Genomic DNA, 24,843 nt, shown 5'->3' with positions numbered 1-24,843 from the left:
CCTGACAGCACCTCTCAAAGGGATCTTACCAGTTAGGAAGAACTTCCATCAGCAATTTAAATTTTTAAGTTTGAATATAAGATACAATATACATAATGCGGTGTATGATTAAAAACATGTGTATGATCTAGTTTTCTAGCTGCAGCAAAGACTTTGTGAGATGCAGAGAAGGTGAGCAGAGGAGGAGGAGGTGTGATGGTGTGTTGTTGCTCCGCTGGTGACACTGTGGCAATTTATGCTTGTTGGAAAGCAGTTGTAAAAGCATTCCAGGTGATGACTTAACGAAGCTGTAAAAACCAAGATTGTGCAAAATTGCCATTATAGCAAAAGGTGGCTACTTGAGGAATCTAAAATATGAAAGCTATATTGGTTTGTTTCATGCTTTTTATTCACTATATAATTGAATATGTTTAAATACATAGTTTTGATGTCAGTAATGTTCTACAATCACAAAACAGGAAAAATAAAGACAAACCATCGAATGAGTAGGTGTGTCCAAACTGGTCCTGTATATGTAGAAACATTGCAGGGAGGGGTCATAATAGTTAGTAATAATAGTGTCTTGTTTTAATTTTGATCATGTAACTAATTACTAATATTAGCATGTATTTGTAAAAAAGAACGTATATGCACCCACAATGTAACTGTGTCTTAAAATTAATAATTAGATGTTTGCTCAACACAATGTATGCTGGTGAGTATGTTAATAAATTCTGAAATTATATTATATTGGAAAAATGATGTCACAAAAGAATTATTAAATCAATATTCTTTCTTTCTTTCTTTCTTTCTTTCTTTCTTTCTTTCTTTCTTTCTTTCTTTCTTTATAGCAGCAAATACTGTAATAGTTTAAAATTATTTTTAAACTGGACGACCACTGAAAGGTGGTTACAGGTTTTTTTTTTAACTTTCTTTTTCCTAAAACTTTTTTTATTGACAAGAAACAAAAAACAAAACAAAAAGAATATATGGACACAACATACAAAACCATATAGATCCTGGGTACATACCATACCAAATACAAAGAATGTATATGTAAAGAAAATGTACATGTTACAACTATAAATTAATAAGGGACCACAAGTCTGGGTGTTCAAGTGTTTCACAGGGTGTCCCCCAAGGGGTCAGTCTTGGGTCCACTCCTCTTCAACATCTAGCTACTCCCCCTGGGCACAACCTTCCGTCATCATGGGACCCATTTTCGCTGCTATGCCGATGACACTCAGGTCTACATCTCCTCCAAACCAACCACTGCCATCCCTCCCACCTCCCTCATCACCTGCCTGGAAGCCATCCGGAGCTGGATGAACAGGAACTTCCTGAAGCTCAACGGCAATAAAAACCGAGGCCCTGCTCATCGGCTCCAAAGCATCACCCCTATTCTCATACAACTTCACTGGCTCCCGGTACAATACTGCATCCACTACAAAAACCTCTTCCTCACATACAAAGCCCTCCACCGTCTAGACCCTTCTTACCTCTGCGACCTCCTCTAGGACTACAGCCCCTCCCGCACCCTCTGCTCAACCTCTGCTGGTCTATTAACCATCCCCACATCACGCCTCAGCACCATGGGTGCCCAAGACTTCAAACTATGGAACTCCCTCCCCCCACACATAAGACAGTCAGATTCCATCACAACATTCAAATGCAAACTCAAAATACACCTGTTCAAACTGGCATATTCACTCTGACACTGTGCACTACACTTGTTTTTAGGTTGATGTCTGGTGTTAATAATGTTTGATGTTTTATTCTCTGTAAGGTGACCATGAAAGGCGCCATCAAATAAAATTTATTATTATTTATTATTATTAATAATTAACGCTATGGGGATATATATAAAGATTTTTAACATAGCACAATGTGTTACACTTTTAATTGCTTTTGGTTTTAGGGGGGTTTGAATGGGGTTGTAGTTTCTGGACATATCATAACAAATACTACAACTCACATCAGTGTCTCTTTTAAATCTCTTTTTAGATGATTTTAGCTGAATATACTTTATGAACGAGTTTAAATAATATTTCCGTCACTTTATTGGTGATTAAATATCAAAACCAGGCCTTCTTCCATCATGACACTACTGAATGCTGAAACATCTCTTGCAGTAATGCGCATGCGGCAGCTCAGAAGTGGAGACCCAACCAGCCAATCAGCAGCCACTGAGTCACTTCCTGTTTACGTTTCCACAAACGACGTCACGCGAAACCTAGCGTCAAATAAACAGTTTGAAAACCTGACAACTTTAGAAACAGGCCGTCTATAGTTCCTTCACACCTGGCTGCAACACACCTTCTACCGGAGCTTCACACCGGCCAAAGCGGACGACTCACGGCTGCCGCTGCCCTGCTCTTATTAGAGAAACCAACCAAGCTAGCTGGAGGTGCTGAGTTAAGCTAACGAGAAATTGGTAGCCAGGAGCTAAGTTTGCTAGCGAGTTAGCAACAGAAAGTCAGCAGCACTTCATTATTAAAAAGAGTGCTCGACGGCTCTCAGCATGGAGAATAAATACAACCTCAAGAGTCCAGGTAAGCTCACTTTTAAATGCCATGTTGTTCTGTAGCTCTGTGCTGAAAACCCAGCAGTTCACTGTTGACATTCCTCAATTATTCAACACAGCTGAACTCCCTTCTTCTAAACGACATTGGTGCAGTGATATTAATCGTATATAATCGGATATTAATGTGTTCGTTGCCATATGATACTGACATTGACATGGCTATTGTTGTGGGCTTAAAGGGTTATTTGACTTGTTAAGAGTACGTGGTGCGCTTAGTTGAGGACACGTCTGCTTGTGTAGCTACAGTCTTTTGAATGATCTTTAATTGGAACAGAAGTGAAGTACTGAAAGTGTAACTGTAAGTATTCATTCAGTAGATGTGTTATTTTCCTAGCAACAAGTGAGTCACAGGCAGTATTAAAACTCCATATGTGCAGCTGTTTTTCTGTGTTTGGTTTATCTAAAATGACACTGCTGAAGATGATGTGTGACTAAATACATACAACAAGGAAAAAACACTCTCTGGGTTATGTTTTTATGTACTCATGCACTATAAATGTGAGCCTTTATGCAAGAAAGTAGTGTGTGTGGAAGATTGAGTCTACATACTGAGGTTTATACACAATAAAAGTACAAGCTTTTGTCTGTGAAGGTGTTAATTTACATGAGGTCTTCTGTGTAGCCCTGTGAGTATCCGTTATCATTGCCCTGTGTTAATGCTGAAACTGAAAACTGAAACTTAGCAACATTTGCATTGAAGGATTACTGTGCTGAAATAAGATAATGTGCAAAGTGACTGGGACATAGTTAGACAGACTACACATGTTTTAAATAAGAAAAGACTATAGAAATTGTATTCTTCTTGAATAAATCATATATGTATACTCACTGTCCTCTTTATTAGGTACACCTGTGCAATCTAATGTAATCCAATACAGCAGCTCTGCCTTAAATTCTACATTTCTCAGGTCATAGTGGGTGATGGTGGTGTACTAGGATTCATTATATTGAATGGTGTTCAATAAATGCACCCCCAGTACACCACCATCGCTCAGTACGACCTCAGTAATAAACATAAAGTAGAATTATCACTTTTATTACAATGTCAACAAAAAATGTAAAATGTATAAGCTGTATAGCTGTTGTAGATTGCACAGGTGTACCTAATAAAGTTGCAGATGATTGTATATGTAGTGAAATAAAATGCACTTACTAAAGAAGAATAGAATAAAATAGAAGTAGAAAAAAATAAATGGAGGTTCAACCTACAGTTTATACTTCCATTAATGAAAGTATAAATGATTGGTTTCAGTGTTTAGATTACAAGCGTTAAAATAAACTGTACTTAGGTACATCTATGTTACTATATGTCCATGTATATGAATATTATAGTAGACTAGTTGAAGGCTACCCTTGTCAGCCCCCCTCCCCCAGGCACCTGATTAGCTGGTGCAAGATGCTGCACATGTTGGCCAAACTATGAGTTATTTACTAGTTTGTAGCTTGTGAGAGTTTGAGAGCTTTGTAGAGTTTGAACTACTCCGCTTGGACCTGTGTTTACATGGCAACAATGATTTGTTTGCTGTTCTGCTTTCAAAACATAATCTCGCTGCTCAAATGATTATTTTTTTCAAGTTATGAATTAAAAATAGACAACTATGATAGGCAGCTCACCCATGGTATTTTGTTGTCCTGTGCTGTACTGATAGTACTTCAGGTAACTGTGTAGACTGACTCTTCCTATTGTTGCTTGGGGCAGCATTTGATGCATGTCATAAGAAGTCCCGTAGCACTGCAGTGATGGTGTATTCTCAGCTTTATAACCTTCATTCAGAATAGGAACAAACTCCCTAAAAACCCAGAGCAGAGAAAGTCAAAGTTTGTATAAAGTTTACATAAGTTCATTTGGTAGTTATTTATGTGTGGTATTTAGGAGCATGCAAGTGAATGAATATTGAATGCATGCATGACTTTATGTTGACATTTGTGGCTTGTCTGTTTTTCTATTCATATTTCAAACTTTCTGTGTGTGTCCCAGTGTGGAACAGGCCTGTGGGGCCATCTGAGGAAATGTGTCTGCACATGACCTATAATTAGGAGACAATCATGGGCTGCAAGACACATGTGAATATTCAGTTAGTAGTTATTTTCCCCTTTAATTTTTTGGTATTATTACTATTATTATTATGATTATAAGGTCTTGTGGAATGTTACACATTAACAGATAGATTTTCCACTGCACCTCTTTCACATTCAGGTGTTATCATGCAGGATATGTTTTCCAGTGATAGGGGCTCTGCAGGTATCAAGGCCAGTCCAACTTGGCCAACAATGTACTTTCCAACCCAACTTCTGAACTCTATCAACAACTGGCCTGCATCACTTCCACTGTAGCTTAGCACAGCGCTAAGCAGACTGCGGCTCCTGCAGCAGCAGACTGGCATAGCAGACTGCAACAGCTCAGAGGTCAGGGGAAGAGGTGTGCACAGACGCAGAAGAGGGGTTAGCGGGCCGCCGTGTTAGCCAAGCTAAAAGCTAACGAGACCAGGCCAGCTGTTCCATCGCTCTTTCAGGTCAACGTTCGTTCACCGAATAACAAAATAGATGTGATCCAACTGAAACTGAGCATTCAGCAGGAGACGAGGAACTGTTGTGTTTCTCTCCAGATGGAAACTTGGCTAAACAGCAATATACTGCACCCAGCTATTTAACTCGACATGTCGTTACTCTTCACTGCACATCTTAAAACTGTCCTCAGTACACTGCAGTTTCAAGTGGAAATGCTCAGCTATGATGCTGACTGTTTATTTCACTACTGATAAGTCTTATAACACGTGGACATGTTAACAAGGGGAAAGATTCTGATTGGAGGGCGCCTTTTAATGTTTGCTCTACAGCTGTACAACTCTGTCTGTATGAACACACACACACACACACACACACACACACACACACACACACACACACACAGGTGCTTAATTCCCCAGACATTCATGATTTGTTTGGAAGCACTGAGTTGGAACTGGTGTGTCTAGTTCTCAGTTTTGATATTTAGAGTCAGAGTTCTTGTATCAGTGGTACTACTCTTACTGTGGTTTCTTCTTCATGCACATTCATCACCATTTCCTCACGTATTTTACAACATGTTAGAATAATACACACTCATTTAGTTAGTTGAACTTTTAACAACACAGTCAGTCACATAGAGGGAGCATGTCTCTGACCTAGTTCTGCTGCTGTTCATTTCAGTATTAGGTGTCCCAGTTCAGTGTTGGTATATATGATAGGAACTAACCTGTGCTGTGATCTGGTGTCATTGTTATCTCTGAATTCATAAGGTTGTTATACTTTTAAAGCGGCCAGACAAACACTGAGTGCCATTTACACCACAGTTATAATTAGGTGATGTTTCCCCACACAGTACTGGGATCAGCAGCTCATTTTACTGCTATAATCGTCATGGTGACTGCTCTCAGTGCATTTTATGTTCATAACAATAGGATATCATAACACAGGTTGTCTGAGTGTGACTCTTCAAAACATGTTCTATACAATATTTCTACATCCAGTCCATCCACACAGTCTCTTATAACACTATAGCATTTATTATTGTCCAATAAGCAGATTATTCAAAATTATATTAATAATGACATCTTTGTTTAAATATAAATATTGATAAATCGGCTTCCAGACCAACAAAAATCTGTGAGTTTAGTGACAGTTTGTGAGGAATGTAGTTTAAGTAACTTCATAACTTTATCATCAGACTGACTCTTCAGTTGCTAATATTAGTGAAAGCCACATTTAACTTTGTTTCAGAGGTTTTATTTTGAGCATTTCTTTTAATGGGTCTCTTTCAGTTAGCACTCTTTTAGAACAGGCATTGGGTGACGATGGAAAGAAGCCTCTAAATAAATGTAATGATCAACCACATTAAAAGATCTACATCATGCAGCTGTAGTAACATTATTTCCTCTAAGGACTCGCTACATTACATTTAAACGTTTCTCCATCGGGAAACTCCTGCTAACATCCCTTGCTTGAAGGTAGAAGCAGCCATGAAGGCCATTGATAAATACTGAGACTGAGACAATGAGTGTAAAGTGATACAGTGATGTTTACAGCTGTTTATGACTCGTGGCTAGCTTTTTGTTTTTCTGTGTGTATCCCTGATGCTCACATTCACAGTGTTGAACAGTTTATGTTAGATTCTAATAAGTACAGCCAGTGCAGTGTGCGGTGTTAAATGTACCTTATCATACCCTATACTGTTTTGACTAAATTTAGGAGCTGACTCAAAGAGTGGGATTATCTGTCTTTTGTACTTGAGGCTTTAACTTTTTTAGCTGAATGTAGTGGAAGCAGTAAAAAGTGCTCAGACTGTGGAGGAGTCTCTTCCTTCCTCCTCTGTGCCTTTCATAGATTTAAAGTTGGCTCCATATTATGCAATAGTGTCTCCTCTCTCCCCTCTGGGCCGACTCTGAATCATTCCCGGTGGCAAACATTCAAAATGTGTGTTACATAAGATGATTTGGCGTCCGAGGATTATCACCCTGTTGCCTTGGGCCAGTGACCGGACCTCTGCGAACGCAGCAGAGGCCAGAGGCTTCTGTGTGTGGAAAGGGCTTTTCCTTGTCATCTCGGCTCACTGTTTTCCGGAAGGAGGAACCAAAAATGGGCATGGGATATGAAAGTCAGCAGGGGGATATGGAGCACTGGAACGCCTGTCACAGTGCATCCAAGCACAACCTGGAATCCCCCTCCCCTCTCCTCACTACCTTCATACTGGATGAATCAGCAGCACATGATCTTCATCCAGACGTACAAAAAACAAGTATAAATCTGTTTGTGGCCTATAAATACGTTCATAGACTATAACATAAGAATAACTTTCTTACGTCTTCACAATGCCATGAGCTGGCCAAACAAAGATTAAAACATCCAAACATTATATCACAATTGCACTTTGTTAATAACAAAAGGTACCTTTAAGAAGATTGCCAGGTACTTTACACTCTGCAGTCTCTCTTCTTTGTTAGACTTTCTTTTCTGGAGCTCTCAGTGAAACCACCGCCTATGTTTGGCTGTCTTAATATAATCTTTATATGGACATTTCCACTGTTCACGACCCAAAATGTACCCTTACAGAACAGAATGCAGCATTTTTATTGCTGGGTAGTTGATGTAGTAAGGAGAAAGCCTCCTGGAGCTCTTAAAAAAGACTGACTCTCTCTTTGACATGACAGCTAACTGTTAGCATACTGACAAGGCTCTGTCAGAAAGAGACACAATTGTTACAGGCTAGCAACAGACTTGACAAGGTTACATTGATTGATTGACAGACGTACAGACAAATCAATGTTGAGGGCATTGTTTTTATATTTGGTTAGTTGAGTGAGACAGAACATGATAAAACATAGTGTAAGCACAACAATAATATCATACTGATTGTTTTAATTGTGGTAGTAGTTGAATTGGGGTTAAGGTTGAGGACTCAGACATTTGAGTATTTTACAGATATTTGTATTCAAATCTGGACACTCCTGGATCACTGTATTGCATCTAGACTACTCATAATAGGCACGCAGAGTGTATTCCACCTGCATTTCAGAGGCATGCTAGTCATCAGACTATATAGTTATCATTAGGAGTTATTATTTGCCATTGCACCCTATGAATTTGTCTTATTATATTGACCTCACATATAGAAATCTACTCATTAATAGTTGATAATGCATTGCTGTGCACTTGGGTTGCTATAGCAATTTGCACCTACAGCTGTTTACATATGATGCCTACTTAGCCTTAACCTAACCTAACCCTCAAATAAATAGCTATTGAATACATTTAGAGAACTTTTCATTACTCTTTTAAGTGTCTTATGTAACCTTATACATAATAAAAGCGCCAGCAATCTATCTGTAACCTTGGGCAAGTTTTCAGTTGCAATAATAACCATATATTAAAGCAAGAAAAAAGTATTATTAAATCTACCTGCATTTGCAGCTGCAGTGTGCTGACTTTTTTCTTGCTTTTACATATTTTGTTATTTAGTCCAGTACCTGCTTTCTTACTCTGGATGTGTGCTTCTACAACAAACTTTTCTAATAACCATATCATTGATTATAGATGATTAGCTAACACAATCACACAATCATCCCCTAACCCTATCCATACTGTAGTTGTCATGCAGAGAAGTTGTAGGAAAAACCTTTAGAATACATGTCATTGAACTTAAGCTGGGCTTGTGCAAACTTCACTATCGTACAATTGTAGTTTTTCTTATAACCACTGACCTGAATGTCCTTTTCACATATTTTAGATGGAGTGTTGACAGTCCTTTTAAGTGCTCCAGATGCTTGTTCTCTCTGAGACAATCAAGGCCGGCTTCAGAAGCTGGACATTACTGTACCCAGCTAACACTGACAACAAAGCATGTGTCCAAGTGATTGATTATTCAATAAAGACCTCCACAGCCTTATTCCCTAACTATCAGAATGGCACCAACTGCTACTTCATCATCAACTACACCGCAATAAAGGAACCCTCTTGAAAGGCTGGTGTCGAGTACATATTTATATTGTGCTCACACCCGTTTCATTAACTTTCAGCCATCATAAAGGGCACCTGAACTCTGAATATCAGACGCCTCACTGACAAAGCAATCATACTGTGGTTTAAATAGGGCAAACCACTCAACCACATGAACACATCCTGCATGTGAATTTGGCTATATGAAATGTTTAAGGGTCTGCAGGTGTATCCTTATCTTCACAAATATTATATTGGGTTGGGTTGACATTCCAACATCTTTATTTTGTTTCTCTGGACCCAGTTGAAGGGTCCTGGTCTAACTGCGTCCATCACTCGCCGTCTCTTCTTCATTGTCCTGGTGGATGGCAGCAGATTCTTCTCTAGAATACTCCCATACATGGCTCCGGTCATCTTCCCTCCAACAATTTGGAATCTGCCGTTACCATGAGAAACAGCCCCATCCTATAATGCTTCCACCTCCAAACTTCACTGTTGGTGTGGTGTTTTTATCGTCGTATGTAGAGCCTTTTCTCTTCCAAACATGGCGTGTAGTATTATTGCCAAAAATGTCAATTTTACCTTCAACTGACTACACCGCATTCTTCCAGGCTTCTCCAAATGTTGTGTTCCAAACTCGGACCGAGCTTCAACACGTCTTTTCGTCAGTAATGGAGGGTGATTGTGCATGGAGACCGTGGCGGTGGAGTGCATTGCCTGTTGATCTCTCTGTGACTGCCGTACCCACTTCTTCCAGATCAAGTGGTCTTTGGATCTTGAGCTTCTCCTCTGACTAATTTCCTTACAGCAAGGTCAACAATCTTAAGAGGAGTCCTACGCGTGGTCGGTTGATGGTGGAGTGATGCTTCTTCCACTTCCAGTTAATGGACACAGTGTTGTTTATGGGAACATTTAGGATTCTGTGTTACTCAACAATCTTGTTGTGAGAGCTCTTTGCCTCTATCCATCATGAGATGGTTCTTACAAAATGGCTAACCCTTTTTAAAAGTGGAAGTTCTAATAGCCACAGGCACTAACCAACTAATTGTAGTATATGTTCGAGGACTATTTAGTGGAATCACCAGCTTCAGTGCTTTTTCTTCCTACGTGCTCAGTACTTTTTTTCCCTATGTAGTTCCAATTTAACACACATAACTTTTCTTTTTGTTGCCTTATTGAGTTAATATCAATGTCTGGTCTTAATACTACACATATATGTAAATATTAATAGCATGCATGTTGGCTAATAAGAAACAGGAAATCCAGTACAGAATGTCAAATAAGCATCAAAATGTTCAGCTCAGTACATTTCTTAGTCTTAAATAACCAAAATTAAAAGAACCTTATTACAAATGTCTATTTATGTTAAAATATCATACATTGAATATGTATTGTTGTAAGATTTATACTACAAAAATAAGACCTAATCCAGAATGTATTTTTAAGTTAATAATTGAAATGATTTATGAGCTTACGAGACTGATGGATAGTCAGATGGATAAGCAGACAGACTGATAGCAACAGATGATTTGACACGTGGAGATCAAACACTTCCCTCTGAGGTTTGATCCAGACACCAGGATATCTTGCCGATGACCCGAGGAGCTTAGCGGTGCCACCTGCCCTGCCATCAAAGCGGGAGCTGCCAGCTGAGATACTGCTAAATGAAGCTCTGAGTTCACTCTACCAAGCACTACATCTCTCATTTTGAAGTGCCCATCCAGCCCCTGAAAGCCCATCACACCTCTGAGCGGCCTCTGATTCCTCTCTGCAGGCTACTGATGGATTCCCCAAGTGGGAAATCGTGGAGAACTTGTGACCAGGAAGATAGAGAGGATGTTTTAGGCTCAATAGCTTTAAGCTATAGCTCCCTCACCCTTCCCATCACCCAAAAGTGTCTCTTGCTTTCTGACCCCTGCCAACAGCATTTTCTAGACTGGTGAGGTTTGTAAAACTTTCTTTTTCTTAGTAGTTCTTGCGTTAGGAAGCAAGATGAAAAGTATACTATTTAAACAAATGATGAACAGTGTAATGCATGCTATACAGGATGTAGAGATAGAAGACAGTGAAAGGGAGGATGGACACAGTCACACTCTGGAGTCTGTCTTCTCTGCACACTCAGTCCCTCCTCCACACAGCCATAATGTGTAACTAAATGCCTCATTTGTTACTGCTGCTGCTGTGGGAATAAGGCCCAGTCATACTGGCTTGTGCCAAGGCCTGCTGGGTATCTGTGGAGGAGGCCACTACTCCCCGCGCTGTCAGGACTACTTAGGCTACATTCACACCAAATCCGGCAATGCATGAAAAACGGCAGTCCTCCCATTCATTTGAATAGAGGCGCTGCGTTAACACTGCGGGAGCTGAGACAACATGGAGCGCAGCAAAGAAACACAGCGGTTGTCTGGAAAAGAAGATGAACCAAAATCAGTTTTTGCCAGAACACAACCCGACTGCACATTCCTGGTGTATTACTTTGTAACATGACTGCCATATTGGACTGTTTACCTCATGCTCATCCTAATCAAAGATTAAACATTTGCAACCGTGAAAACTTTCTGGAGTTGTTCAATCCTGCCTCTTTCCATTGGCACTTTTGTCTGTGCTGAGCTGTATTAGTTTGCATCTCAATTGCCAGTTTAAACACACTGGATCACACTGAGTCGTGCCTGAGATGGACCATCTCGGAAGTCGTTATAAAAGCTCGTCCTATGTCACCCGAACCTGCTTGGAGGCGGGTGGGCTTTGTCATCATTCAGGACAAGCAGACTAACTTTCATTTTAACTGGGAAGGGATAAAACCATTCATGATGCAGCTCTTCTAGACTTTTCAAATGTTATCTCTAGACTCAATGGATCAAATTCTGATATTGAAATGAGTCGTTCTAAAAAGCTTGTGACACAGCTGCTGCTTTAACTACCTGTCAGCACATATGTGTAGAAAACCCCAGCTGCCTTCTAATAAGTCCTTAAATTCATTAATCTGTCACTCAAGCTCAACTTCCTGGATCATATTTCTTTTTTGTCACTGCTACCTCAAATATTAACCCCCCACCATCAAAACATGCTGCTTCATAGTACCAGATCGGTGCATTTGGTGTGAATACAGCCTTAAGCCTCACATCAGGTCACTCTCCAGTTAGATACAGCAGGGAACACACTGTTATGCTTAACTAAAGATGATTTAGTGGAAGAAGACACACTGTGCTGTGTTTAACTTTAATGAAAGTTTAATTTGAATTCATTTTGAACATTAATATTAAAATCACACAGTACCAGTGGGCTGTGTGTTTATGTAGTTCAGCAGAGTGCAAGACTTCCCTCAGGAACGCTTCTCTGTCTGCAAACAACATGAAGCTCACTGATAGAAGTCCAGCTGCTCAGCACAGAGCTTTTCACAAGAATATGGAGCAACCAGCCAGAGAGAGAAAAAGTAGTCATGTAGTAGTCATGTAAACGTGTAGTGAATCATTGTAAAGGAGAATTAAGCTTGTTGTGTATTTTAGCCACACAGTCTGTAAATAGCTGTTAATATTTAAAACCACACCTATTACTGACTGATAAGAACTTTTGTAAGTAAGAACCATTAGACCTTGTTCATTCTTTCTATACATGTATTGACACCTTCACTATAAGGCTTATCAAGATGTATTGTTTTCCTGGAAACATAAATGTCATCTTATATGTTTATTTAAAGGGGGAACATGTTTTTAATCCCATGTCTTATCTAGCCTTTGGATTAGTTTTAAATACAGTTATTCATAAAATAAATGTATGCTAAAAATAACTGAACATGTTAATAACTAGACTCAAACCATTTTAATCTACAAAATCAACAGATTGAGCTTTTATGTTTATTTTTATTGTCATTCTCAATGGAAGGTTGAGGATAAGTGTGTATTTTCCTGGTATGACACAGGCCTGTTATGTGACAACAGAGCCTATCTCACACAGCAGTGCAGCTTAGTGATGGCTCTGCTTTAAAAAGCAAAGCACATAAACATCTGTGGTGTATATATATATATAAAAATGAAGGACTTTCTAATACTCTAGTTGTTGCCAACATGTGTTTCTTCTGAAGTAGGACATCTGCTGTCTGTGTAATCAATAGAGTTCTTAATGTGTTCTGTCATCAATTACTTTGCTAATATTTGTCAAACACTGAAGACCAAAGCAAACAGACACATTTCTCTACCATCATCATGCTCATCATCAAAACTATTTTTTAATTAGAATTAAAAATGATACCATAAAGCAGCAGGATCTGTCAGTAACTCTATTAGGTCAAATATCTCTCTTACTCTACCTGATTATAAATAATAGAGCTGTTTGTGTTTTTCTCTCTGTTGTAAAAACTGATAATGTTACACACAGCTCTGATTAATTACCCCAAAGTCAAACATGATGTGATTTGATCAATCATTGTCACCTGCTTCACTCAGTCTGACAGACCGTGACGCATCTTGTCTCATCGGTTTTAGTCACCAGACGATGTGTCACACTCTTTTAATATGCCAGCTTTCTTCTCTATTTAAATCCATTTAGCTCCATTCTGTCTTATTCTGTTATAACACAAAGGCTAACTTTTTGAATTATTCCCACAATAGGCAAACTACTAAACTAGCTATTATCAATACATAATATGCCTTATGTAAATGTCATGATTAAACATGGATTTCCAATAATGTAGAAACACAATAAACAGACAGTATACATATTTCACTAATGTCATTCAGGCTTAAATAGGAAGAATGAATGAATTTGCTGAATTAGAAAAGTGTTAAGCAGAGGTCTGCAGGAATATGCAAAGTGCTGCTGATATGTCCCAGACTCCCAGCACACACATCATTATATATTAAGTGTGCTTGTACAGCCAAAGCTCTTCATTTAATTGAGGTATTTGTTGTTCTGTGATAGTCAGCACAGGACATCGAGTAAAGACTCAAATCTTTTAATGTAGTAGAGAATTTTAAGGTCATAAGTAAGCTTTGGAATTATGAAATGAGGGGAAAAGAGTAATAATAGAAAAACACCAGCTTTCACTTTCCCTCTCACACACTCAGCGATGCAACACATGTCCTCCAGTCTTTCCTCCTCCTCCTCCATCTTGCTTTTTGACTTGACAAGCACACACACACACACACACACACACACACACACACACACACACACACACAAACACAAACACACACACACACACACACACACACACAAACACACACACACACACACACAAACACACAAAGACTGGCATATCAATCAACATTTAACTTTCCCTCCCGGCTCCACAATGGTAGAATGACTTTTTTTTTTCTTCACTCCAGTCACAACAGCCTCTGTTCAAGAGGTACCTCACGTCACCTTCTCCCTGCTGATTCACCCCCATCCTCCTTCTTCTCTCTCCTCCCCTCTCTCTCTCTCTTTCTTTTCATTCTAATTGCTGTCAAAAAATGTTCTCCTTCGCTCTTTCGCTCTCCTTGCCTATTATTTCTTTCCTCTTCTTTCTCTCTTGCATAACAATAGTGTGGTCTGCAGAAACATCATGAGGACACTTTTAGTTTTGATCCCTGCACTACCGGCTACTGGCTGCTTGTAGTTTTTTTTTTTTTTTGGGTTTTAACAAGAGTTAAGGATGATACTGTTTGTGCCCAACATTAAAAGGTTCCTGTCTGGCTTCCAGTGTCTGGGGTTCTGTCTACATACAGCATAGCTGCTGATATGCAGCCTTCTTTTCCTACTATCAGAGAATATCCGCTGCTTTTATCTTCTCTTCAGCATGGGAGACAATTTAATAAAAATAGACTATGAGCTCTCCTGTTTTTGTCAGAGTTTCTGATTTATTGTTATGTTCATAGTCTGACTGTTAGACTGGATCATATTCTATCAACTCAAATCTATGAGTTTGGATATAATGTTAATGCCATAATAAGAATATTCATATTTAATGTGTCACAACTCTGTGTTCTTATTATAGACAGGCAGATATATCGGTTAGCCAATATTGGCCTATCACAGATGTATCAGTTTCAGTATTTTTAACTTTTGTAGGTAGCATTTTATTTATGTATTGATGTGTATTTGATTTTTTTAAATATATACGTATGTGTGTTTTATTATTTATTTATTTTTAGGAATTTCTAATTATTTAATTCCCAGTGAAGTTTAGTGTTTCAGTGCACTGATGATGTGTTTGATAACCACATTGTAAAAAAAATGCATTTCATCTATATATTCTGTATATATTTGATTATCAGCCAGTATATATCGATATCAGAATTTTCTAATTCCCTAATATCAGTATTGGGATCTGTCCCAAAAATCCAGTATCGGTCAGGCCCCAGTTCTTATTAAAGTGTTCCAGCAGGAAACAATACAAAATAAAAGCCTCTTCCTGTTTGCTCACATCATATCCGTTCATATGATTCTCAGTGATTATACCTGCAAATCTCAGCTATAAATTAATAATAGTATCATAATATTGATATCTGAAATCTGTATCACAGTAGTTTTTGCTACACTTTTACCGTCAGAAGTTTACATTTATGACTTGAAAAGTTTGTGTTTGAGTCTAAATTAAACACATGAACTTAACTACATGGAGATCTATATCCATGTATGAGACTGACTTCACTGCATGTAGACTGTAAGGAAACCTCAGTGCAATGAAAGATTATCATGTGGACTATCAGGAGGATGAACATGAGTCATCTCATTTTATTACAGTTGAGCCGGACTCAACTGTAATTATTTGAGCCGGACTTAACAGAGAGGAGATAAAACTACTGGAATAAGTCCAATGAACAATGGAGGCAGAAGTGCAGCAGGACCATCAGGACCGTTAACAGAAAGTGTAATCACTGCTCTTTTGAACAAATCAGACCTGTTGCTGCAGATGAGAGGAATCCCTGCTGTGTATCTACTACACATGAGTCTATATTACTGTCCAGAATCATGTGGAAGAAAGGATCAAACATTCAGCTCCACATGATAAGAACAATGTGCTAATAACATGGAACTGTGAGGTGTTAACAGTATGGAATAAACTATTTTCCAGCATGAAAACTGCTCAGTGAGGATCTGATAACTGTCATCATATGAAAGGCCTCATTTGCTTCAATCTTTATGTGAATCTCTAGAATCTGAATAAGGGCTATACATGGCTGGCTAGGCAGCTGTACCCAGAATGGTGACTTATATATTGCTGTTTTAATAAGTTCTAAGTGTTAGTAAGATGGTAACACCATTGATATACTCTCTACACAGCTTTCGCCCAAATCTAGTGCTCCTCACAGACATTATGTATATTGCTGCCTATTGAAGAAGAGCAAGTGCTGACAGTTTATTTTGTTGGTTAAAATGGGCAAACTTCCCCAGCATATTATATCAGCCGTACATCATTTCACTTCCATAACAGCTATAATCAGACTTTTTACTGCCTTCTTGTTAACATGCGGTCTGCAAGCTGCTGTCTTTCTGTACTCTGCCAATTATTGATTTATTTTTAGCAAACAAATCACCACTCTAAAAATTCTCTACCTCTGCTGGTGGATAGTTTGTTTCTGTAGTTTGACAACACCAATAGAGTGGTGACTCAAGTCAGTTTCAGGAGAATCCAGTTAAACTTATATATATATATATACTTATATATACTACATATAATATAATATCAGTATCAGTATTTCTACCTTTAGTGAAAGTGAAACATATGGCTTCAATACGGAATTTTAAAGGATTAGTTTTACTCAATATCAACCGATACTGGATTTTTGGGGCCGATACCAATGCCGATATTAAGGTGTAAAAAAAATTCCAATATCAATATGTCAGCCGATAATTTTATATATAAAGAAAATATACATACAACATTTTCATTGATCCCTTAAATGTAGTTATCAAACACTTACTGGGACACTACACTGGGAGTTTAATCATTATAACTAAACTAACCAAATAAAATGGAAAAACCCATATAACTAAAAATGCACATATATTTAACTTGAACTAGAAAAAGCATCAAATGCTTTTTAAATGCATATCGGACTATATAAAAACCAATACCGATATATCTGTGATAGGCCAGTATTGGCCAGTAATATCAGCTGACTGATATATGGGCCAGGCTCTACATACTCAATTTGGATCGGATAAAAAGCTATTCAGAAAGCACTTATTGTCATCCTCCACATATTGAAATTGATACTTAATGTCGTTTTTTATGGACATGCTACAAGTACCAGCTGCCTTACCTCCAGCTGACTCAGCATTCATGCATGTTGAACTGTAGCGTTGCTGCAGGTGACTGATGGAGCTCACAGCAGCTGTTCACAGATCACTGCACAGTTGAGCCTCCTGTCTGTTATTTAACGTGTTGGCTCTCATGTGCAAGCACCACATGGACACACAGCTCCGTCATATTTCAGCTGGAGATTAACAAATGATCGGAAAACCGCTTTAAACTGTCATTAATGAAGGTGGATGTTATGTATTCATACACAGCGACAGCAGAAGGGGACACTCGTAGCTGAAACTGAACCCTCAACATTACAAACCCATACAAAAGAATCATTTCCCAGCAGGTTATTTCATCACTGTGATGGAAGTGCAGCGCAGCTCAGAGCTCCTCTATTTTGGAATCGTCTTTCAGGGAAATAGATGTGTTTGTCATTTGGCACATGTAGATAGAGTTTTTAGATTTACGACAGGAGGAAGAAGTCCAGGCTCCTTTCCTCATTATAAAACTTGGAAACACATCTATGTTTTATCACCCTGGGATACAGTTGCCTGAAAAGTGCCAAAACATGAAGCGTATGCCAAGACGTTATATATTGATGCATTAAGGTTGAATTGCTTTTTATCAAGTTCTCATCTGCCTCATTGTTATAATATGTTTAAGCTTGACTAGGGCTGTGAGCCCTCTGTGACCCCCGTGCACTCTGTGTAAACAAGAGGAGGAGGAGGAGGAGGAGGAGGGGAAGCCTTGTATACACACACACACACACACACACACACACACACACACACACACACACACACACACACTCCATTTCTCCTTGTGTGTCCAATGTTAGGATTACTGTGCTTGGTTCACATCTCCACTGAGGAGCGCTTGTCCTCAGGCAGCATCAGACTGAACACGTGCCCCCCTGAAAGCTGCGTGGTGTCAGACCCATCTCTGCTCCACTGCTGCTTCCCCACATCCTCTCGCCTTCGCCTTCATCCCCTGTCATTTGCCCTCCCGCCCGTCCCCACCCCCCACCACCTCGTCGTCTCCCTCCCTCCCTCCCTCCCTTCCTCCTCCTCCATCATTTCACAGTCTCCGTTTCCAGCTCAACAACCCGGCAGTCCGCACTCGATTGGATTCCAAACCAATTTTGCCTCCATGAATACCTCTTAGTTCCGCTTTCCTTTTCACAATTACTTTCCAATTTTCAGCCCCATCCTTGTTTCCTGGTAGCTGATAGCTGCAGCTCTGGTAGCACAGCCTGTAAAGAGAGCAGAAGCAAGCAAATTGACCTTGCTGTCTCCATAACTCAAAAGCTCCTTTGAAGCGGCAATGAGCACTTTGTTAACGTGAGGCTGAGACTTTGACATGAGCACCTGTTGTTGTGACTCATGACATTGTGTTAAAGCATGCTGGGATACTCAACCTCAGGCAGTGGACTCTTGTGTTTGTCCTCTTGTCCTTTGCTGCTATAACAGTGTGAGTAAATACACCCAGTGGTCATCATCATCATCATCATCAGCAGCAGCAGCAGCTAGGCTTGTGTGTCCATCCTTCCTAGAGTGATGAAGTTGTTTATGTTCAGATTAATGCAGCATTGTGTTTGCAGGCCAGGGTCATGACACAAGGGTTAATGCAAGCAGATGTTTGTCCGCCGCCTCGTTCCAGGAAGCTGGTTGCATATGAAAAATGGGTCATCAGGGGGTAGCGGCTGACCCCTTAAGCACAACTTCAATAGAACAAATGAATTAAAAAGAAAGAAGTGTTGACTTTCTTTCTGCCTTGAGAATGAGATACATATATATCTGGTCATATTTAGGAAAGGCAAGACAGCTTTATTTATATAACCTAGTGCATTTTATTCACAGGGGCAACTCAATGTGCTTTATATAACAAAATAATAAAAAAAAGAAAAGCCAATTAGAATAAAAAGAAAACAGTAGCCAGCTTTACATGGAGCCTAATATTCTGATTAGAATCGGCTCCATGTTACACCTCAATCAGAATAAACAGGCCCAAACCAATGGAATTTCATTGGGTTTCAGAGGGTAGAATATTCCTTTTCCCAATCCAATCAAAGGTAAAATTTATCAAATTCATTTATCATTTTATCATGTTCCAAGCTGAGCAACTGATCCAACGACGGAGAGTTTGTTTCTAATTCAAGCTCTAAAAGATTAAAATATTATCTCATGTATTATCCTATATGCCTTCTCCTCCTTAGTGCCTCCAGTAGGAGAGCCGTATTATCAAGCTGTGTCACAACAACAGCAACTACTGAGCTAATCAGTTGACAGATCTCCATTTTTGGTCAATCACGTGATGCTTCCATCAATCTGCGCATGTCACACAGCTGCAAAACATCTGTTCTGATTAAATGTGGTGGCACATGTTAAACACCAGATAGGAATAGATCACGTCACATGTTAACAGTTGTCCTGAAATCTTCAATCAGAATGAAAAAAAGTCTCCATGTAAACCTGGCTAGTAATAAAAAAACAAAACAAAAAAACCACAAAAACAGAAAGCTAGACTTAATAAGCAGCTGAAGGCCTAACATGTAACACTGCTGGCTTCATCAGTCTGTTACAGTGATGGCTTTTTGTCATGTAGACATGGGACTTTAATGTTAATGATCCTCATCACCAACACACATATCTCTTCTAATCTCTCTCCATATAGCTGTTACTGTGATCCACAAGTTGTGGCACATTATGAGCAAACATTTGAAACTATTTTATAGGAAGAGATTTTATGACGTATTTGGCATACATAAGTAAATAATACAGGGCCACAGGATTAAAAGTGGGTAAAAGTCATTCATTTCACTGGGTCTTACTATTTTGAGTTTTACAAACAGCATCTTTATTGGTGGAAAAACTGCAAAATTCGTGGAAAGTCTATGTGTGCAGATTCCATGTAAGCCTACTTATCACTCTATTTAGACACATTTCCTAAAAGAGCTTAAAAAAGAGACAATGCTCATGTGATATTTGCTCAATCATTGAACTGCAGGATGTTCAGTTTAATCCCTGTCATGTGTATGTGTGTGAGGTGTTTGGTTGGGTATTCATTATGTTTTTAACCTCTTTGCCCTGCTGGCCCTGCAGTTAAATAATACAACCTTTATATTGCTAAATGTCCCCCTTATTGTTACGATCCTTCCACCTCAGCTAAACCAGGGAATTCTATCCTAAAACCTCACAATCTACTTGATTTGGCTCATTTGGACGACTGAAGCTTCATATTATCTTCAGCTAAACTTTTCAATACACAAAAACTTTGGGTTCATCAGAAGATTTGGAATGGATGTTTTAATGGCTTTTAATTTGTCATATTTCTTCAATAAACTTATAGCAAAAACAAAATATATAGTATATAATATTTCTTTTTGAAAGTATTGTGTTTTTTATATAGTTGAAAAATCAACTTCCTGCTGCCCTTTTAGCTTCCAAACCATTATGTAAACAAGATAATGGAGATAAAACGATTATCGCGCCCCATTCTGTTTCACAATGACGCTCTGCTTTTTGTCTTGTGTTGTAAATCCAGCACATGGTGTGTCAGGAGACAGAAAAGAAAGTCTTCATCACAGCGGGAATGTGTCTGAATTTAACAAACAGTGGAAACTTGACTTTATGAGACATCTACACTTTGGATTGTGTTATTTTAGATATGAAGATGCTTCGCTCTGCGTAATGATCTCTCCTTTCATCCACCCACTCGACACCAAGTTTTCTCTGTCTTCAGTCTGTTATTGTGCTCATGCTTGCTCGTAAAAAGCTGAGTAGAAACCTGGTTATGTGTATACATGACAGAGGAATCTGTAACTTTCAGAGAGTAAAATTGACCTGTGAAAACCTGATTAATCTAATCCCACACTCTGATTACATGACAGTTAAGACATCCGCTCTCAGGGGAAAACCCACTGTTACCTGGTTACTCAACTAAATGCTAAATTGACTGCACTTATATAACACTTTTCTAGTCTTTTTTTGTCTAGCTGTTAATTTCGGGATGGCACATTTTTTTTTTATAAAGCATTGTTATTGCAGCAGTTTCACTCCTCTGTCTGAACGAGTGTGACAGTCAGAGAGATTTTGCACACAGTCTGTCCTCTGTGCACGCTCTGCTCGTCTGTCCTGCTGTGTTAACATCCTGTTACACAGCTCTCTGCATGTGTAAAACAGGAATTCTGGCTTCTAAAACTGCTGTATTTTGGAAATGTACCCAGACATTTAGGGCGGAGTTGTAGGAGTTCAAACCGAGTCAAGGTGATGGACTGCGAGGCTATAAGCTGCAACCATCACGGGGAATGTGGTCAACTGTCTCATGCTGTGTACACTTACCTCTGTGTGTTGTCTTTGTTTCCACCAGCTGTGAAGAGGCTGATGAAAGAAGCTGCTGAGCTCAGGGACCCCACAGAGCACTACCATGCCCAGCCACTGGAAGTAAGTTCACCACAGGACACAATTCCATTAGATAGTAGAGAGACACTTGAACAACACTTCCTGTCCTGAACATTTAGATGATGTACAGTCAGATCATCTTTGCTAGTCATACAGTTATTATCAAAAAAGTTGAAGTAAGAGGAAACACAGCAACATTACTACAAATAAATCAGAGCAAGAATCAAACCTCCATCGGGTTAGTGGAACTTACCAACATGAACAGTAAATGAACCCCCAAACTGTCTGTAGTAAACTGTAGTTGTGTCCACACTCAGGGATTATCACTTTCAATTTCACCCCCAAATCATAAGAATAACAACACTAATAATAATTGTATGTGATTGTGTAGCACTTTTCAAGCAAGGCCAAAAGTGACCCACATACAGTCCACTTACTGTGTGTTCAGACAGAAGGTGAAGTGAATTTTAGATGCAGCACGATTACATACAGAGTCAACACAACTATATAGTTGTATAAATAGTCATGTTTTCTAGGTCTGGGTGCAAAAAGGATGGATTGCAGGTAGACTGGAGACGTTTCCATACTACTTGGTATCGATTTATTTCATTTGATACCATAAAGGTATCGAGTACCGATACCCAACAGTGCAAGCTGATTGTTGAAAATGTTTCACTTAAAAAAACAAAAATGACTATGTATTCCAAGGTTTTTTTGATGTGCTTAATGAACATACGGAGAGGAGAGGAGAAAGGACAGAGACTAGAGAGATAAGAGAAAGAGTTGGATCATCAGAGACTGAGATAATACAGTCAGTATTTTTGGTGGTTTGAGCGAATAAACACAAATGATCCAGTGGTCAAATAGGCATGAATGGTGCAAGGTGAAAATTTGCCTCACATTTTATCTGAACACACAGTTAGAATTTGTTCATTTGTCTGCAACACTTTGGAAGCAGTGGTTTATATAATTTGGCAACATGGTTGACTATAACCTGTTTGATCACCTGATTGACTGCTCGTGTGTCCTGCAATATTGTCATATTCAGTGACCTTAGCAAATTTACAATGGTACATTGTTATCATAACTGATAGAAATGTTAACCAAAATAAGATAAAAATAAGATTAGTTGTGATAAGCCATCAGTTTTCTTTAGTTATAGATAGCTTTCATTGTTAAAGATATACAGTGATGTTTTATAACAATAGTATTTTGCATCTGGGGACTGGTCTAAGAATCTCCTCATAAAAAGTGTCTATACCAAATGTTGAACCACAGATGTGTTTAGAAAGCATCAATAGTGGATCTGACTGATCAATAAATGTGATTAAACCTTGATTCATGTTTTAGGATTTACACCAATAAACATCTACTATCACACAATATCATGTCCTATTTTACGTCAGACATGAAAATATAACATAGACATAATGATTGTGTGGGGTTTATTGTAGAACCATTAGAGCCATCAGTCTTCACTGCTACATCATAAAAAGAATTATTAAAACTATTAACTATTCATTTCACTAAAAGACATGTCAATACATATGGTTCAAACTTGTCCCAGAAAAGCCATCAAATTTCAGAGTAAAAGGTGTCCATATAGCCGTCATAATGGGTCAAATTTGACCCAAATAGTATGTAAGGGTTAATAATTAGATACTGTGCAATCAACATAGCTGCACGGCATTAGCACAACAAACAGCTGTGGAGACAACACTCCACAGAGCACAACTGTCATGTTAGACATACATGAGAAGTCACAGCGTTGGGTCTCTCCTGATGAACATATTGGTAGTTTGTGCTTAGTACAACATTTCCTTCCCTCCTGCAGGATAACCTCTTTGAATGGCACTTCTCTGTACGCGGGCCCCCGGATTCAGATTTCGACGGCGGGGTTTATCACGGCAGGATCGTACTCCCCCCAGAGTACCCCATGAAGCCCCCCAGCATCATCCTCCTCACAGTAAGAAGCACTCGCACAAACGAAGGCCGCTTCCCCAATCGCATCCCATTATTCAACCGCTGAAGCGGAGCAGGGAGACGTCAAATCAGATGATCAAAGAGTGGAAAATGGACGGCCCTGTCATTTAACCCTCAGCCATTCCTGGTTGCATCACACATAGTGGCAGTTGTCAGAACAAAGCCAGGGCTGTCATCACACTGTCAAAGGGTATTGCACTGGTTTAGTGAGAATATGAGATTGTCTTATTATATTCAGGCAGCTGTATGACACCTGCACTAATGACAGTGTTAGAAAAGCCAGGTTATTCTGAATTGTTGTGACAGACACTTTTTCATCGTGTCCATCGACTTTTTCTTGTTTTCTATTTCAGTTTGCATTCATCCCTCACCAATTCAAACTTCCACACCACCCTGTTCGTCGAAATATTTTGAGCATGTATGTTTTATTCAGCTCTGTGTTCTTATTATTGCTTTCTCCCTCCAGCCAAATGGAAGATTCGAAGTTGGGAAGAAGATTTGTCTGAGCATCTCTGGCCACCATCCAGAGACCTGGCAGCCCTCGTGGAGCAGTAAGTATTCTCTATAAGACAACGCTCCAGTTCTCCACATGTAGTTCATGCCCTGACCTCCTCCAGTTACCTCCATCTCCAACCGTAGGTCAGCATCTAAATGTAGTCTGGGAATAGAATGATTATTATATTTTGAGCTAGAAAATTTGGTATCTTGTTAAGTAAAGTTAATTTTATTTATACATTTAAACTGTCTAAAATTGCCTTAAGGGGCTTTACAGGCTGTAAAAATGAGTTTTGGTGCTTGTGTTGCAGTGGGAGGGAGACTACTCTAGATTAATGGGGAACTTCACTGCTTGTGTGATTAATGTGGCCTTCCTGCATTTTGCTCAAGTTTTCTTTACAGCTGTAATTTTAATCATTTGGACCGTGTCCATCTTTTACGCTGAGTAATTAACCTTCTTGGCTTTTTATTTGCAAAGTTTTTATTGTACTTAGAGTAATGTAATGTAATGTGTGTAGTTCTCAACTGGGCAGGGGTATTAATAGAAAAAGGTTGGTACATTACAATTCAAGTCAAGTCACACATCTGTGACACATTTCAGACAGGATAGGTCAATCTACACATTCTTACTCAAGCTTCTGTTGTTAATTAGAGTCTAGTAGATTGTTTGTGGGTTTCAACTTTTAATACAGAAGGGAATG

At 39.0% G+C, this 24,843-nt stretch overlaps 1 protein-coding gene across 1 annotated transcript in view; it reads left to right on the top strand.

Moving 5' to 3' along the window:
* The first annotated feature begins 2,221 nt into the window (after window positions 1-2,221).
* ube2j1 (ubiquitin-conjugating enzyme E2, J1) overlaps window positions 2,222-24,843 on the top strand; it is a 48,912-nt gene continuing 26,290 nt past the window's right edge. Inside the window, exons 1-4 of the mRNA XM_053337170.1 lie at window positions 2,222-2,531; window positions 21,633-21,706; window positions 23,499-23,630; window positions 24,114-24,198. Of these exons, the coding sequence (XP_053193145.1) occupies window positions 2,501-2,531; window positions 21,633-21,706; window positions 23,499-23,630; window positions 24,114-24,198 (322 nt within the window). The 5' untranslated portion in view covers window positions 2,222-2,500. The remainder of the gene's footprint in view (window positions 2,532-21,632; window positions 21,707-23,498; window positions 23,631-24,113; window positions 24,199-24,843) is intronic.

Source organism: Scomber japonicus, chromosome 17 (assembly GCF_027409825.1).
Source record: "Scomber japonicus isolate fScoJap1 chromosome 17, fScoJap1.pri, whole genome shotgun sequence".
NCBI classification, from domain to species: domain Eukaryota; kingdom Metazoa; phylum Chordata; class Actinopteri; order Scombriformes; family Scombridae; genus Scomber; species Scomber japonicus.
The sequence above is the reverse complement of the archived record's forward strand: the minus strand, read 5'-3'. Positions and strand labels throughout refer to the sequence as shown.